This window comes from Malaya genurostris, chromosome 2 (assembly GCF_030247185.1).
Source record: "Malaya genurostris strain Urasoe2022 chromosome 2, Malgen_1.1, whole genome shotgun sequence".
In the NCBI taxonomy this organism is placed as follows: Eukaryota; Metazoa; Arthropoda; class Insecta; order Diptera; family Culicidae; genus Malaya; species Malaya genurostris.
This window is the reverse complement of record NC_080571.1, coordinates 51,635,521-51,653,081: the sequence shown is the minus strand read 5'-3', so window position 1 is coordinate 51,653,081 and position 17,561 is coordinate 51,635,521. Positions and strand designations below refer to the sequence as shown.

The 17,561-nt window shown below is 38.6% G+C and overlaps 1 protein-coding gene across 3 annotated transcripts in view; it reads left to right on the top strand.

Annotated features, from left to right (window-relative positions):
* LOC131428158 (ABC transporter G family member 20) overlaps positions 1 to 17,346 on the top strand; it is a 93,798-nt gene extending 76,452 nt beyond the window's left edge. For 2 of the 3 annotated variants that reach the window (XM_058591861.1, XM_058591863.1), the window contains exons 3-9: positions 11,188 to 11,496; positions 14,483 to 15,424; positions 15,487 to 15,706; positions 15,767 to 15,944; positions 16,006 to 16,192; positions 16,250 to 16,515; positions 16,583 to 17,346. In XM_058591861.1, coding sequence (XP_058447844.1) covers positions 11,237 to 11,496; positions 14,483 to 15,424; positions 15,487 to 15,706; positions 15,767 to 15,944; positions 16,006 to 16,192; positions 16,250 to 16,515; positions 16,583 to 16,884 — 2,355 coding nt within the window. In that variant the 5' untranslated portion in view covers positions 11,188 to 11,236 and the 3' untranslated portion in view covers positions 16,885 to 17,346. The remainder of the gene's footprint in view (positions 1 to 11,187; positions 11,497 to 14,482; positions 15,425 to 15,486; positions 15,707 to 15,766; positions 15,945 to 16,005; positions 16,193 to 16,249; positions 16,516 to 16,582) is intronic. The other variant, XM_058591864.1, reaches the window with a different exon arrangement.
* The last annotated feature ends 215 nt before the right edge of the window (positions 17,347 to 17,561 follow it).

Genomic DNA, 17,561 nt, shown 5'->3' with positions numbered 1-17,561 from the left:
GGAGAAATTCGGTCGAAAGGTACTGGTATGGCAAGCAATATGTTCCTGTGGTTTGAAGTCAATCATTTTTTACACTACCGGAACTATAACACATGGAACAATAAGTCCCGAGACTAACAATGGAAACAACATTTTTTTTCATTTTTTTTTTTATTCTCAACATAATCCTTTTAGTGTGATACAATGGTTCCAACGTTTTTCCAATTTTTCAATATAATGTTTGTAAAAAAATTATTTTTCGCTTCAAAATAAGCTTCAGTTTCAGCGATGACCTCCTCATTTGAGCCAAATCTTTTTCCCTGGAGCATTTCCTTAAGATCAGCAAAGAGCCAGTAGTCACTGGGTGCTAAATCTGGCGAGTTTGGGGGGTGGGGAAGCAGATCAAAGTCCAATTCGTTAAATTTCGCCATTGTTTTCATCGACTTGTGGCAGGGTGCATTTTGTTCCATCGAAAGCAATCGCGGCACCCACTTGGAAAAAACCTTTTTCATGCTCAATTTTTCATGAAGGATAGTAAATACACTTCCATATGATATCTGTGTCATCTCAGAAATCTCACGGAGCTTCACTGTACGATCTTTCATTATAATTTTTGTCACTTCACTCACATTTTCCGGGGTAACGGCTTCCACGGGTCTACCCGAGCGTTCCGCGTCATTTTTGTCGGTACGACCACGTTTAAACTCGGCGAACCACCGACGAATCGTTGCTTTTGATGGACAAGAGTCCGGATAACATTTTTCAATCCATTGTTTCGCTTGCACGGTGTTTTTACCCATTGAAAAACAATGTTTTATCGAAACACGAAACTCGGATTTAAGAACATTAAGAACCGAATCGCAAAAAAAACCGGATGCTCTACACTCAGATGATGACAACACCGCAATGTCACAGTTTGATGTCTCAGAAGACGTTAGAAAACAGAAGATATCAATGTTTTCCAAAAAATACATGGTTTGGCTATCAATTTGCTCATGTGGAAAGCGGTGCTCAATAGGCACGAATACATAAAGGAATGCCTCCGAAAGTGTCCTTTTTCACTTCTAAGGTTACACAATATGGTCGAACGCATTTAAGAAGGATTTAGCTCTTTGCCATTTCTCGAAAAATGTTTTGGAGTGGTACAAAGCTACTGAACCGAAAGACTTCAATCCCCTGAACACACTGGAACTGCGGCCAAAACAAACATCTTAAGAAGTTTAATACGCTCACAATACTAATGGCTAAGGATAGAATCCGACAAATGTTTTATTGAGACTATCTAAATGGCAAGAGAAAGACATTATCACACCACTAGGTGGATTAAAGAATTTTTTTTATTCTGGATCGGCGCACAGCTCTTGACCGCAATGTTGTCTCTTCTGCTTTCCTGTTCTCTTTGTTTCGTGTCACTCTGAAATGACATCCGTCGCAGGTGAATGCAAATGATGCATTTGTGCATGAGCGTACATTCAAAAATTCGGTTGATTTTTCCATTTAATTAGTAAAATAATTACAGCAAATGATCGAGCTATGGAAAAGTTATTAGGTAACGAATCTGGGGTAACGCTCTTATTGAGTAAAATTTGACAATTTTGAACAATTAGATTAAAACCGAAAATCCGGTTGAATTTATTCATGGTTTTGATAAAATACACGCTTATTTCCTAGACCTGCTCTGAAAGAACACTTAAACAAACTAAAATAGAAAACAAGCTTCGAATTTAGACTGATTTTTGTAATGGAAAGAAAATCAAGGAGGTTTCCAAAGCGAGCTGAACGTATTCGATTCTTGCTTTCAATTTTTGGCATTAAAAATGCCTTACTCTTCACTATATGGGGCCGGGTGGCAATTAAAAGTTTCAAAAATAGTCGCGTAACCTTTTTGTGTCATAATTTTGAACGTTAATATCTCAGTCATTTGTTGATGGATTGATATAATTTAACAACCAATCGATTCGGAAACTTTTAACTTAAACATGTATGACGACGTCGTTTCAGTATTTCAATAGCATACTATTGAAAAAATGGTTGGAATCGACCTATGTTTTCATCCACCAATCCCTGTTGTACAAAATGACGTCAACTTCTTGTTCGGCATAGGAGGCTTTGCGTCATGCATAAAAAACACCGCATCGTTATGCGTAGTATGAAAAGAAATCTATAAATATAGGCTGCACAATATTTCTTTGCCTAGTTGATGTTTGACTGTGAATGAAACAAGTAGCTTGTCCAGTGAGCAGATGAATGGATTTTATATGCGTTCACTTGCTGGATTGTCGCTTTTGCATTATGTGTTGGTGAAATTTCCTGTTGTCTGTACAACACCGTGTTCGCTTGAGTATCTTATATATCATCTAGCTATTGAAAAACCGAATCAGCGTGGTTACCGATTCTTTTGAAATATCCCATGTATTTAGCAAATTTTTGGTCGATTTTGCCATTAAAAATGCCTTACACTTCGCTTCCCGAGACTGGGTGTCAATTTAAAACATGCAAAACTAATCGCGTAACATTTAACTCAGTCATTTGGTGATGGATTTATATAATTCAACAAACAATCGATTCGGAAACATTCAACTTAAACTTATGAGATAACGTCATTTGAATATTTCAATTGCTTTCCATTGGTTTGAATTGAGTATTTTATTTTGATTCTCTGGTAACTATCAGGCCAATTTAGAGTTATCGGCGATAGATTTTTCGGATCTAATTTGCAGCGCTTGTTCCTCGATGATTTGTTAATGGATTTTCCTAATGTAAATGATTCCAAAACTTCAATAAATGTTTTAATTTGTCAACGGATCGGTTTGCATACTTAAATCTCCATTCCCATACGAACAAAACGTGACAATGTGACTGAACAAGTTGTTGTCCCACAAGGAATTAAACGCTTCAAAAAATTCAAAATTAAATTCTGAAACTTATCTAAAAGCGGTCTCCTCGGTTTAGTAGTATAAATGAGTTCCACAGGCTCACATATACAGTACAATTAGATGCAATACCATATAGTATCAAAGATAAACTCAAGGTAAGTTTACCTACGATTTTACATGTATCGTTTGAATTGAAACCCTCGTAGAATTTGGTTAATGGCCAGTTTCAGTTTAATTATTATTTGCTTCAAAACAATAAGCGTCTGATGGCTACACGCGCTGTAACTATGACAATGTTCATTCATGTGTTAATAACATCAAGTTACAATATGAACAAAATTTCGGAATTTTGTTGCGTATCCATTCCGTATATTCCTAATATGCCAAAGCAAAAATCAATGTAAGTAATTGAATATTTTATGCGAACTGTTTCACATGTTTTCGTCCTCGTATTGTTACCATATTATTTACCGACACTTTCCGAAGATTATCGACGATTTTAAAGGATTAATAAAATTACACCATTACTGAGATTACTGGTACAACATTCTCTTGGATCGATTAACTGTTTATAAAATTAATAAGTCCACCCAGTGAACGACCATTATTAGGTTAAAACTGGGGGTAAATAAACGTTATAAATCAAATCAAATTAATAAGTTTGTACGTTCCTCGAAAATTATCATCATAAAATAAAATAGCTTCATTTGTTCAGGTTCAAATCTTTAGGTTGTTTGTATCTAAAATGGAGCTTACAAGTAACTTTGAAGTGTAGTGAAGTTTAGTGTATCATCATCATTATCATCTTTATTTTTATATTTATTATGAAAACCCTAGAAACGTTTCATTTGTAATGTTATTGTGCTCGGTCGTGTCTTGAATACAACTCTCTATTTCTTTCATTCAAAAACATATAATGATCAGATTTTCTCCATAATTCCGTACCACTAACGAGAATCTAGTTTCAAGTGCTCTGAGGTAGTCTTTGACAAATTATCCAACCAATTACATCTATGTCAATTAATGCAGAAGTCTTAGTTCATTAGATATGCTAGTCCGAGAAAACACAAACCAAATCAACATCAAAGAACCTCAAATGGAGAATCAGAAAAGCAAACTCCCGGTACTATATTCCGAAGCAAAATTCGTCGTTCTAGGCGTAATAGGAAAATCATATATCCAGTGCAACTAAGCACTGAGAATCCCTACAGGTCAGGGTTGCACTGACAATGACAATCGATGCCGTAGGCCGTAATTGTTCACCTTTCTCATCTGTATGCTAATTGTGCAGACTTGCTTCCCAACGTATGTGCGATCAACGTGTCACAACGACCTTTTCGATCGGTTGATTGGAAGATAATTCAGGTAATGTTCCTGTGAACTGTCACGCGAACCACTTGTAGCTTTGTTGTTAGCAGCACCACAACAATTCAACATGTTTTCCATGTCACACGCTCCGGTGAGCTGCACAATGCTTCACGACTGCAGGGCTTTTCCGTGGGATGCGTGCATCGATAAGAGCAAAGCGGAATTGGTCGGTTTGCCCACTGAATCACATTTTCGCCTCAATCAATTGATTAATCATGACAATGCAACTATGTTGCTCTCCGTCGCACTCCGGCAGCGAACACTTGTTAGGTTAAATTCGATTATCTACCTATCTTCTGGTTTAGCCAGGATCTTAAAGTGCCGTGGTTCCCCACAGTGCGAAAATCCTGATAGAAGCTTATTAGTCACCGCTCGGAACGTCCGTGGGAAGTGCTAATTACCGTCGAATGTCCGTCAGCAGCATTATCTGCTTCCTGCTTGCATGCCTCGAACACATGCTCTGCAATCGAATCTCTAACCCTACAACGCCTACTTTTCTCACGATATCTGACACTCATCGGGGCGGCATGTCACTGGCATTTACAAGATCATTATCGAATCAAATTCCTACTTTGCAACACTTTGTTCGTAATGGGAGTGCGTCAGCGTGTAAGTTTGCTGGTTCTTTTTTTTTTTTGTTCGAAGTGCACTTTGATTACCACCTCGTGTACAGTGCACAATGCATCAACTAGTGTGTCCGGTAGAATAGGGTTTAGCTTGGTCAATGTCATGATCCCTTAATGATCCCAAACACAAATGGTGACAAACCTCAAACCAGCACACGTGGGGCTAAGGCAGTCAATCAATTTGCATAGCCATCACACGAAATCGCCTACAAATGTGACATTAGCTTAGACCCATGCTCTTTTTCCATCCGAACAAATTTCCTTCCGTGGCACTGGGACGCGGGGCGGATCGTTGCTTGCACGTGCTTACATACAGTGACGGATGGAAAGTTTCTACCCTACGATTGTGACGAAGTGGAAATAAATCTTTTGTTAATAGTTGGCAAAACATTGCGATTGATTGAGTGCGTGATAAGTGCTATCGACGAAATTGATGGGAGCCATTCAAGCCGCACTGCAAATGCAAGCCGCCACTGTAGACCTCAGGAAAGCAAATTGCTGCCATTTTTCATCGCCCGCGACTTCCTGAACGCAGCACGCTCGGTGACCTTAACCGGCACAGCAATATGGGGAAATAAGCTATTCATCCGTTCGATGTTTGTTGGTAGGGTGCTCGAGATGGATACCGACATTACCGTTCGCAAGGCTGGATAATTAAAGGTGACTTACTCGTAGCGTACATAAATATTGAAATTGAAACGTACTTCAGAATATAGTTTTTTTTTATTTGCCAATCGGCACTTAGAATGAGCTAGAAATAACACGGCTCGTGAAAGGTAGCAACATGCAAAAAGTTTCCAAGCTACGTGCCTGCCTCGACAGGTAAAACTGATAAGCATGCCGAGCATTGCCACCCGCTGGTTTGTAGCACGAGAAACGGGTAATGCGAACTGAATCTAGTAGGCGCGTGTTCCATCGAATAAGCTGAGCATAATTGAATTAAAAAGTTCTCCCTTTCCAAACTTTGCACCATATCAATCGAACTTCTCACCTGCTGGATGAGAGACTCTGACGATGTAGGAAAACTTGTTGCACGGGGCCGGTTTCTGCTTACGGACTTTCTTCGTGAAGCTTTACATGATCAAAGCATTCAACGAAACGAGAAATTGCTTTTCAATACACCGCAGTACAGCAGTTTCAGAATTCTTCGACGTGATAATTAATCCGAAAGGATCATCGTAAAACGATTATGTTATTAAATTCCTTGATGCTCTTAAGTTTAATAGCTTTCTTATTGGCCATCAATTACGCAAAAGTAATTATTCGGGTTAGGAAGCCAAAATGATTCAACTTCAGGCTAATTGAAGTAAACTTACGCTATTCATGGCTCAGTGTACAATGAAGCATAATAGCGTTTCGTCTTCGACTCGTCAGTGCCGAGCAGTTCAAATCGAACTGCGTGCAAAACTTTCTCTTAAGCATTTGGGAATTCACGGTTCATATTTCCGGAACCGGAAGTGACAACTATTTGATCTTCGAACTTGATCTACAATTCAATAGAATCTTTCAAACGAGCTTGTTGGATTTGTTGGAATCGGCTTAGCCATCTCTGAGAAAATTAAGCGGTAAAAAGAGGCTGGTGGGTAATGTCAGACACACGATTGGAGGACGTGAACACGAACAAAACCAACATGCTTGTTTAACACCTCCGAATATAAATAATCGTTCATATTAGTTGACTGATTGTGTAAATTGTACAACTTTTACTGCTTCGGCTTCTAGAATTTCAACGGAGCATCTATATTGAAGTATGAATTCGGAGCATGGGACTAGCTCCGAATTCAATTGCAAAATTAAGGTTCGGAATCCAGATCAACAATTCAGCTCATTAATTTAGTTTTAGAATTCTGGAACTGAATTCCGAACCTGACTTGAAGTACTGAATCCAATTCCAAAATCTTGTTCCAGAACCTAAAGTCTGAAGTCAGTTTCAAAATTCTGATTCAGATCTCTGATTTAGTTCCAAAATCCAGATATAGAACTCTTATCATGAGTTTTGTTTCGGAACTTTGAATTTTGGTTCCAGAATGAAAATGCTAGACATGAACTCAAATTAAGACAATAAATTTAGTTCCAAATCTAGTCAAGGACCCAATTCCAAGACTCTAACTCCAGATTCTAGAATTAGGATTCAGTTTTGGAGTATAAGTTTTAACTTTTGAACCCGTATTCTGGAACTAAATTCTGAAACTAAATTCCAAAACTACATTCTAAAATCAAAATTAATTTCAAAACTCAGTTCCAAAATCGAATAGAAATGAGGCTATGCAAGCAAATGATAGCGCAACCTGAGTGTTTGAAGCTTTTACCACACAGAAGATCTGTTTTGGCTGCTGCTGATTAAGGTGACTACTTGCTTCGTCTGAGACTACCTAAAAAACCGTCGTCCCAGTGCGAAAAAGCCAAGCAAGCTTGATGAGTTTTCCTTATTGTTACCAAAAGTTTTAGAAAACTTTGTTTTGGAGTTATTTATGGTTATCTCACACTGTTGAAAATTTAATCACAAATTCCTGTTCATATTTCCGATAGCTTGTAGAAAAAAATATATGTTGTTGGGTTAAGTACAACAAGAGATACTCACGATTAAGTCTTACCCATTCGAGGTAAATCTTGAAAAAGCGTTCCATAGTAAAGTAAGTCGTATTCAGTCGACAAAAAACGGGTGGGTAATGTCACAGACATAATTGGAGGACGTGAATACGAATAAAACCGACATGCTTCTTTCACACTTCCGAATATAGATAATCGTTCGTATTAGTGAATTTATGTGAATTTTGCTACTTTTATTGTTTGACTTATTGACGACAAACAAATTCTACCATACAATTAAATAACACGGAACAAATATATAATTTTTGTATACACCAAAACCTCCGTATAGGAATTTTTTTTCCACATTATCTCTTTTTACGTAACTCTTTTTACGAACCAAATCCTAAATAATGTATCTTTTTTTTAACTCAAAAACGAAGTTTTACAAGACTTTTGGTGTCAAAAAAAGTATAATTTCAATGTGTTGTTTGATACGTACAGTTAAAAATTTGGTTGAAATAGTTATTTTGAGTGACGGTGCAGGTGTGGCAAGTGTGTGTTTAGTAGTGAGAGTGCTATTGATTGAATAATATAGTGGTTTTCAGCTGAACATAGAATGCGACGGAATCGTCGCAGAATTGCGAAATAATGAGCGTCAGAACCACAGATGCCAGGTTTGCAGATTGGTATGTAAATTTGCAATTTCGGTTGTTAGCAGACTTTGCAATTAAGCAGACTTTTTTGCAGATTTTCGAAGTTTTTATAAACAATCGTCCTATTTAATGACTTTTGCTATTACTGTAGGATTATTGTTTGGTTTTTCTCGACATCATTTTATATTTTGAGCTCGCATAGGAGCATTTCTAGTACGCAGACGCCCAAAATTTTACCTGGCCAGAATATTGATCAGTTGTTTTAACCCCTTCGCTCTCTGTTGTATTGATATTAACTAGCATTAGAGCTACAAGAAAAAATAATCGACTGGTGGGTTGAGGTCAATTGCAGTTTCAACTGATACTATTACTTAGCGACAAGTGGTATTTCATTGTTCATTGTTCATTGAAAGTATCAACAAATATAAATCTGTCAAAGACAACCAACTTTTTAAAGTGGACGATTTACATTATTTTGTAATAGTTTATTGATGTGGAACACATCTTTATTCTCTATATAGGCGTGCAAATTAGAAACTCAAGGGAAAATACACATAGAAATGTGGTCAGGTTTTAAACACTTACAGCTCAGTATATTTTGAATCAGTTATTAATGATTTATTAATTTTAGTTTGACGTAAAGCCGCCATGACTAAGTTTAGTTTTTGCAATGACTGAGCGGAAATATATATTGGAGAAGCCAAGTGAAAGAAAAACTAACAGAAAAGATTATATTTTTGGAAAAAGACACGCTCAGAGACAGGACTCGAACCTGCGTTCTTATGCATTCCGTGCATACGCGCTACCATTTCGCCACTCTGATCTTGTTTTAGTCACTCTAAAACGCGAAACAGACATAGTAGCAACGTACATCGAACATGGTCTACATCCATGTTCACAATCAATACAACCTCGAATCGAAAACATTTTTTTTCGTTTTTGTAAATCGATTTTATATTTCTAAAGTAAATATTTTTCAGTGAAGGATACGATAAGATTTCTTTTTTGTATTATATTTTCATTTGAAAACCTGACTGATTTTGTGAAAATCACCCTTTGACATTTTTTGCCAATAACTAATTTAAAAAAAAGGCCCGTCTGAAGAGACAGTCTAGACGAGATTATAGGAATACAAAGTGACATTTTGAGGATTATGTCTACAAGTCCAGAAAATTTCATTTAAATTTGAAAGAGTGCTGCCAACTGCAAATACGATTTTGCGCGAAATTCATTATGATTAACATTGTAATCAGAATGGATTTTCGCGTGAGGTAATTTTTATCATTCCAATTTTAATCTTGTCGTCTACAAGTAAAATCAAAAATAATTTTGGCTGACAGAATTATTTTTAGAAGCTCAAAGATAAGAATGAATTCTCTCGAAAAATTTACAATTCATATTTTATGAATAACTGTACCAGATTTAAAGCATATAAAAATTTGAAGTTGCAAAAAAAGAAACTCCTGAAATTGTGACCATTGACGACGTGGACCCTGCAAATCTTCCCTCTCGACTTGCTTCTCGTTAGTTAGAATTGATCGATTTTAAACATAGATGAGTGCTGCATATGATAATACTATATACTTTAATAGTTACAGAGAAACAATTACATAATTTGATCGTGTATTTAGGGCTGAGGCCAGTAGGTCGCGTATAACCACGTGTCTGTAACTCTGCGTATTACATTTCTCTCCATACTATCTCTCGCATATGTAAAAAATGACTCTCGATGGGCCGGGTGACCAGAAAAGTTTCGATATTTTCGGTTACTAGTTTGCATAAAATGTGTCTGCATCCAATAAAGCTATCGCTTGTTTGGCAGCCTTGCTGAGCCGATTTTATTTCTCTCTCATGTTTCGTGACGTTACCAGGAAACTGGAGCAGAAAAAATTACGCGTACATAGAAATCGACTTACCTTCACAAAAATAACATTCATTTCATTTATATCGCGAACACATATATATATATATATATATATATATATATATATATATATATATATATATATATATATATATATATATATATATATATATATATATATTTTTATGCACTAATCGCGTCTGAATTAAATTATCTAGACATTGTCAGGATAGATTTATGATCCATGCTTTTGAAGGCGAGATATTCAATGAACAAGTTGAAAGACGCGGTTTTCAGCTATGCAATTCTTCCTTCAACAAAAAGACTTTTCTGACCGCTAAAGTCATTGAATCATTCTGAAATTTTCACAAAATAATCTAAACTAATTTTCTAAGAGATTGTCAGTTGGATTTTTTTATTTTCGTCACAGTTTCTGAGAAAACCAGATTTGAAGCGTGAAAATAGCCTTCTAAATCACCCTAAAACACACTGGCCTCAGCTTTAAAAGGTCAATTGAGAATGTGATTTGAAAAAAATGATATTTTGAAACGTTTAAAACGTTTAACGCATAAAATACGTATAATTTTGGAATGCCGGACAATTTTTCCGTTAATTCACTAAAAAACTGAAATCGCACAACATTGAAACGTAAAACTCTTGCGTCGCTTAATGCTTTGATCCCTGCCCCAACCTATTCATAGGAAAACACCTTGGTTTGGAGGGAAACTGCCAATACAACTTTCTTGCGCGAACTTTGATCACCATATTCTATTTATTGTGCTGGTTTGGTGCCATAAAAATTGTGTTTATTGTCTAATCTGAAAAAATTGAAACATAAGCCGTCTCTTACATTTGAACGAATGATTCTTGAAAAATGTTGCATAAGACATTCCCACAATCGCAAAACTACAGTGTCATCAATCGAGCACAGATTGTTCTGAGCACCAACAATGATCATATATAACACAAAACAATTTCTTAGACTCGGAATATTAATTACTTCTCAATTTAGTGTATCTTCTTTACGCAAAAAAATCTGCGTCGTATTTATTAAAGATAACTATAGAAACAAGCTAAGTCGACTAAAATACAAAATAGTTCGAAGGATATTCTGATTTTTTACGGCTTATTCAGTGTCTGAATCCAATTCTTATTCATTTTGATTCAGACTCTGATGAATCCTACAAGTCCTCATGCATCAGCTACGAAATCCATTTAACCGAAGGTCAAGTGTCCTTCCCGCTACAAACACACCTAACATCATGCTTGTTCTGTTCATTTACTTCCAGAAGCCGCTTCCCCGTATAGGCGATCACTCCGACGGTGGCTACTACCACGATGGACGTTGAATCCGAAGGCGTCCAACCGGCCAACGGGTCCGGAAATGGTCACACCACATTCGTAGTCGAAGACAGCGACGATTCCCATCGCAATTCACTGTCCGCCCGGCGGCGGATGTTTATGTCACAACCCTCGACGGTGGCGATCCGGCGGCAGCAGGCCGTCTGCGTCCGACGGGCACACAAAATCTACGGCACCAAGAAGAATCCGAACGTCGTGCTGGATGGACTGAATATGACCGTTTCAAAAGGATCTATGTGAGTTAACGGTTCTGAAATGTTATGAAATTCTAGTATTGGGAATTGTAAATAAATATGAATTTCGTCGAGAGATCCTGGCTCAGAAAAATAAGGTTTCCAAAAATAATGGCAAAACGCATTCACAAAAGTAAAATCGATTTACAATTTCATAATAATTCAATTAAGTTTTGAGTTCACTCAAAAATTCTATCCGCTTTCTGGTTAAAATTAATTCCATCTCTCGCCGGGTCAGTTTCCCCACTGGCAGTACTGTTGAAAACCCCCAAATGCGAACACGGCGAATGATTTCCCGCTGAATGAATAATCAATTTAAAGTCATTTCTCGAATCAGCTCGACCGCCTTGGTTAGCCAGTGACACATCAAAGAGTTCAATAGCCAATGGGTTAGCAAGGAATGAATAATTCATCAATTCCAGAAGCCATCGCCAGAGGCTAGTTTGTTTCTATCAATGGTTGGCATTTAGCTAACTGAGCCGAACCAACTGTGGATGAGTTCGCGATTTCCATACCACTTTTCCGGAACTGGAATAAAACCGAAGCTATCGCGGCACCAACGGTTTGCTATTTTCCATCGAGCGAACCGAAAAATTTAAAGCTGAGTGCAGCCAGTTGATATTAATTAATTTTAAATTTGATTGTTTGTTGTACGTATATTTATAAAAATTGGTTAGGCTTGCTGGCCACCGTTCGAGGCGAGAATTAAAGAGATCATTAGACAAAAATACAAAATAATTTGAATTTTTTATTGTGATTTGAGGCTGAAACTTTGAAACATTGAATCTTTGAAACTTTGCAACTTTGCAACTTTGCAACTTTGCAACTTTGCAACTTTGCAACTTTGCAACTTTGCAACTTTGCAACTTTGCAACTTTGCAAATTTGCAACTTTGCAACTTTGCAACTTTGCAACTTTGCAACTTTGCAACTTTGCAACTTTGCAACTTTGCAACTTTGCAACTTTGCAACTTTGCAACTTTGCAACTTTGCAACTTTGCAACTTTGCAACTTTGCAACTTTGCAACTTTGCAACTTTGCAACTTTGCAACTTTGCAACTTTGCAACTTTGCAACTTTGCAACTTTGCAACTTTGCAACTTTGCAACTTTGCAACTTTGCAACTTTGCAACTTTGCAACTTTGCAACTTTGCAACTTTGCAACTTTGCAACTTTGCAACTTTGCAACTTTGCAACTTTGCAACTTTGCAACTTTGCAACTTTGCAACTTTGCAACTTTGCAACTTTGCAACTTTGCAACTTTGCAACTTTGCAACTTTGCAACTTTGCAACTTTGCAACTTTGCAACTTTGCAACTTTGCAACTTTGCAACTTTGCTACTTTGCAACTTTGCAACTTTGCAACTTTGCAACTTTGCAACTTTGCAACTTTGCAACTTTGCAACTTTGCAACTTTGCAACTTGGAAACTTGGGAACTTGGAAACTTAGCAACTTGGAAACTTGGAAACTTGGAAACTTAGCAACTTGGAAACTTGGAAACTTGGAAACTTGGAAACTTGGAAACTTGGAAACTTGGAAACTTGGAAACTTGGAAACTTGGAAACTTGGAAACTTGGAAACTTGGAAACTTGGAAACTTGGAAACTTGGAAACTTGGAAACTTGGAAACTTGGAAACTTGGAAACTTGGAAACTTGGAAACTTGGAAACTTGGAAACTTGGAAACTTGGAAACTTGGAAACTTGGAAACTTGGAAACTTGGAAACTTGGAAACTTGGAAACTTGGAAACTTGGAAACTTGGAAACTTGGAAACTTGGAAACTTGGAAACTTGGAAACTTGGAAACTTGGAAACTTGGAAACTTGGAAACTTGGAAACTTGGAAACTTGGAAACTTGGAAACTTGGAAACTTGGAAACTTGGAAACTTGGAAACTTGGAAACTTGGAAACTTGGAAACTCGGAAGCTTGGAAACTTGGAAACTTGGAAACTTGGAAACTTGGAAACTTGGAAACTTGGAAACTTGGAAACTTGGAAACTTGGAAACTTGGAAACTTGGAAACTTGGAAACTTGGAAACATGGAAACATGGAACAATGGAAACATGGAAACATGGAAACTTGGAAACATGGAAACTTGGAAACTTGGAAACATGGAAGCATGGAAACATGGAAACATGGAAACATGGAACAATAGAAACATGGAAACTTGGAAACTTGGAAACTTGGAAACTTGGAAACTTGGAAACTTGGAAACTTGGAAACTTGGAAACTTGGAAACTTGGAAACTTGGAAACTTGGAAACTTGGAAACTTGGAAACTTGGAAACTTGGAAACTTGGAAACTTGGAAACTTGGAAACTTGGAAACTTGGAAACTTGGAAACTTGGAAACTTGGAAACTTGGAAACTTGGAAACTTGGAAACTTGGAAACTTAAAAACTTAGAAACTTAGAAACTTAGAAACTTAGAAACTTAGAAACTTAGAAACTTGGAAACTTGGAAACTTGGAAACTTGGAAACTTGGAAACTTGGAAACTTGGAAACTTGGAAACTTGGAAACTTGGAAACTTGGAAACTTGGAAACTTGGAAACTTGGAAACTTGGAAACTTGGAAACTTGGAAACTTGGAAACTTGGAAACTTGGAAACTTGGAAACTTGGAAACTTAGAAACTTAGAAACTTAGAAACTTAGAAACTTAGAAACTTAGAAACTTAGAAACTTAGAAACTTAGAAACTTGGAAACTTGAAAACTTGGAAACTTGGAAACTTGGAAACTTGGAAACTTGGAAACTTGGAAACTTGGAAACTTGGAAACTTGGAAACTTGGAAACTTGGAAACTTGGAAACTTGGAAACTTGGAAACTTGGAAACTTGGAAACTTGGAAACTTGGAAACTTGGAAACTTGGAAACTTGGAAACTTTGAAACGTTGAAACTTGGAAACTTTAAAACTTTGTAGTACAATTCAAAATTTTGAAATCTGACACGTTAAAAATTTTGCAAAATATTCTAACGAAATTTTTTTCGTCTACAGCTACGGTCTTCTTGGCGCATCAGGTTGCGGCAAAACTACCCTACTGTCGTGCATCGTTGGCCGACGGCGTCTGAACTCCGGAGAAATTTGGGTTCTCGGTGGTCGACCCGGATCACGAGGTTCCGGAGTTCCCGGACCTCGCATCGGCTATATGCCGCAAGAGCTTGCGCTCTACGGAGAATTCACAATCCGGGAAACTCTGATCTACTTCGGGTGGATCTGTGGACTAACGGTGGAACAGGTTGACGAGAAAACGGACTTCCTACTGAAACTCCTGCAAATGCCGAACGCCTCTCGGTTTGTTAAGAACCTTTCGGGAGGACAGCAACGACGCATGAGTTTGGCCGCTGCCCTGCTGCACTCACCCGAGCTACTGATCCTAGATGAACCGACCGTTGGTGTAGATCCGGTCCTTCGACAGAATATTTGGGACCACTTGGTGGAAATTGTAAAGAACGGTAACACTACAGTAATCATCACAACTCATTACATCGAGGAAACACGACAAGCCCACGTGATTGGTCTGATGCGAGGAGGAAAGTTTCTAGCCGAAGAATCACCATCTGACCTGCTGGCCCACTATCACTCCGATTCCTTAGAGGACGTATTCCTCAAGCTGTCCGTCATGCAGAACATGGGCAAACGGCGGAGGTCTTCAATCGCACAGGAAGTGGTGGAGGCTATTCGGGTTCCGGCCATCGCCAACCCGGCACTGGATCTTTCTCCCGAGGAAGATCACGGCGAGATTTCCGGTGAATTTGGTGACAACATTTCGATGTCGTCACGCGGCCCAGAATCCATCACACCTGAAATCCAAGCTCCTCCGCTTCCGCCGGAAGAAGACACCAAAGTTCCCTTCATCGATTACTTCAAGATCCTCAAACCGAACCACATGCGGGCACTAATTTGGAAGAACTTCCTTTGGATGTGGCGAAATGTTGGGTTCGTATAGCGAAAAAAAATTACCTTGCGTTGACTGTTCGTTATTGTTTTACATATTTCAGAGTAATGGCGTTCATCATAGGATTACCAGTGGGGCAGATAGTTCTATTCTGTTGGGCAATCGGACACGATCCGGTGGGATTGAAGGTGGCGGTTGCAAACTACGAACTCGAACAGGCTAACCTCTCGGCAACGGCGGGATGTCCAGTGAATATGGGATGTAATCATACGATGCTGAGCTGCCGGTATTTAGAGAATCTACGCAATCGGAGTGTTGATGTGGTAAGTTTTGGGGCGAAAAATTGGATTCCTTGAAGTAATTTTGGATGATTTGAATTCTAGCAATTGTTCGAGAGTGAAGCTGAAGCATTGGAACAGGTCAGCCGTGGCAAAGCTTGGGCATCGTTGGTTTTCGCACATAACTATTCTGACGCGTTGTTTCTACGATCCGAGAATATACGGAAAGTTCAAGAATGGACCCTGGATTTGTCGAGTATCATTGTGAGCATGGATATGTCGAGTAAGTTTGATTCGACAAATTTTATGGACTTTCTAATCTAATGATTTAAAACTGAAACCAGATCAACAAATCGGGACGCTCCTCTTCCGGGACATACAATATGCGTATTTTTCCTTCATCTCGAGCATACTTACGGATTGTGACGTGAACCCGTCTAACGGCCGGCTACCGATACAGTGGAAGGAACCCATCTACGGCGAAAGGACACCCAATTTCACTGACTTTGCCGCACCGGGTGTTATTCTGACGTAAGATCGGAACCTTCAACCTTCCCGAAACTGTATAACCAACTGTATTATTTCCAGGATCATATTTTTCCTTTCCGTGGCGTTGACTTCCGGAGCGATGTTGATCGAACGGAACGAGGGAATTCTGGAGCGATGTTTGGTAATGGGTGTCACCGGAGTGGAGATTTTGTTTTCACACGTGACGACTCAGTTTCTGGTGATGTGTGGCCAAACGATGCTGGTCATTCTGTTCAGTTTCTACGTGTTCGACATCACCAACCACGGAGAAACCGTGTGGATCGTTCTGCTGACCATTCTAACCGGTCTCTGCGGAATGTGTTTCGGTATGACCTCTCGCAAAGTGGGCCGATGCAAACAGGACCGTAACATTTTTCTACTCTCCCCTTACAGGATTCGTGGTATCGTGCTCCTGTGATAACGAACGTTCGGCCACGTACCTGGCCATGGGTAGCTTCCTGCCGATTGTTATGCTTTGCGGTATCATTTGGCCCATCGAAGGAATGCATCCACTGATGAAGATTTTCTCCGTGTTCCTGCCACTCACCAAATCGACCGAATCGCTCCGTTCGATACTGCAGCGCGGTTGGCACATCCAGAATCCGAACGTTTACATCGGTTTTGCGGCCACCGGCACGTGGATTGTGATCTTCCTAGCCGTTAGTATACTGTTGCTCAAATTCAAGAAAGGTTAAGTGGTGCCGGATAAGCCGGATAGGCTCTCTAGGGTGTTGTAGCTCAACAGTGTTAGTTAGGGTTGTTTAACAAGTAGAAAAACAAATAAAAAAATCTTGCAGTTTTTATTTTGGTTAGTTAGGTCAAAATATGTTGTTCTTCAGTACGGACAGGACTGACGGTAATATTTACGATTTTATTATCATCATAAGATAGACCAAACAATTCAGTGTATATAACCCAGCCAGGTATCTAATTTATGAATACGAAAATCTCTCTGACCTAATTTTAGAAAAAAAAACATTTCTCTCCGACACGTACAAGTGCGATGGTCTTCTGAAGAGCTTTCCTATTTCGTTACCAAAATGCGTTCCGTGAAGCGCTTTGTGATAACATACATGATAGGAAAATTCCTCTAGCGATGCATGTGTTTGTCCAAGCAATCCCTCCGGAAGTAATAAAGCGCATCGCTGATTGAAGTAGTGAGCAATTTCCTCATTTACATCCGATGGAACCTGATTTAATTAGTGTCTGCGTACTGTTTTCATTAGCATATGGATTTCACAGGGTCTCCCACCGGACAACTAGCGGTTGCTGCTGTGGTTAATCACTCACGATGTTTATGCAAATGTAGCAAAAAGGTACTAGCAGCTGCAGCAGCTTGCAACAGTGGCAGTAAACATTCCCGTATTTGTGT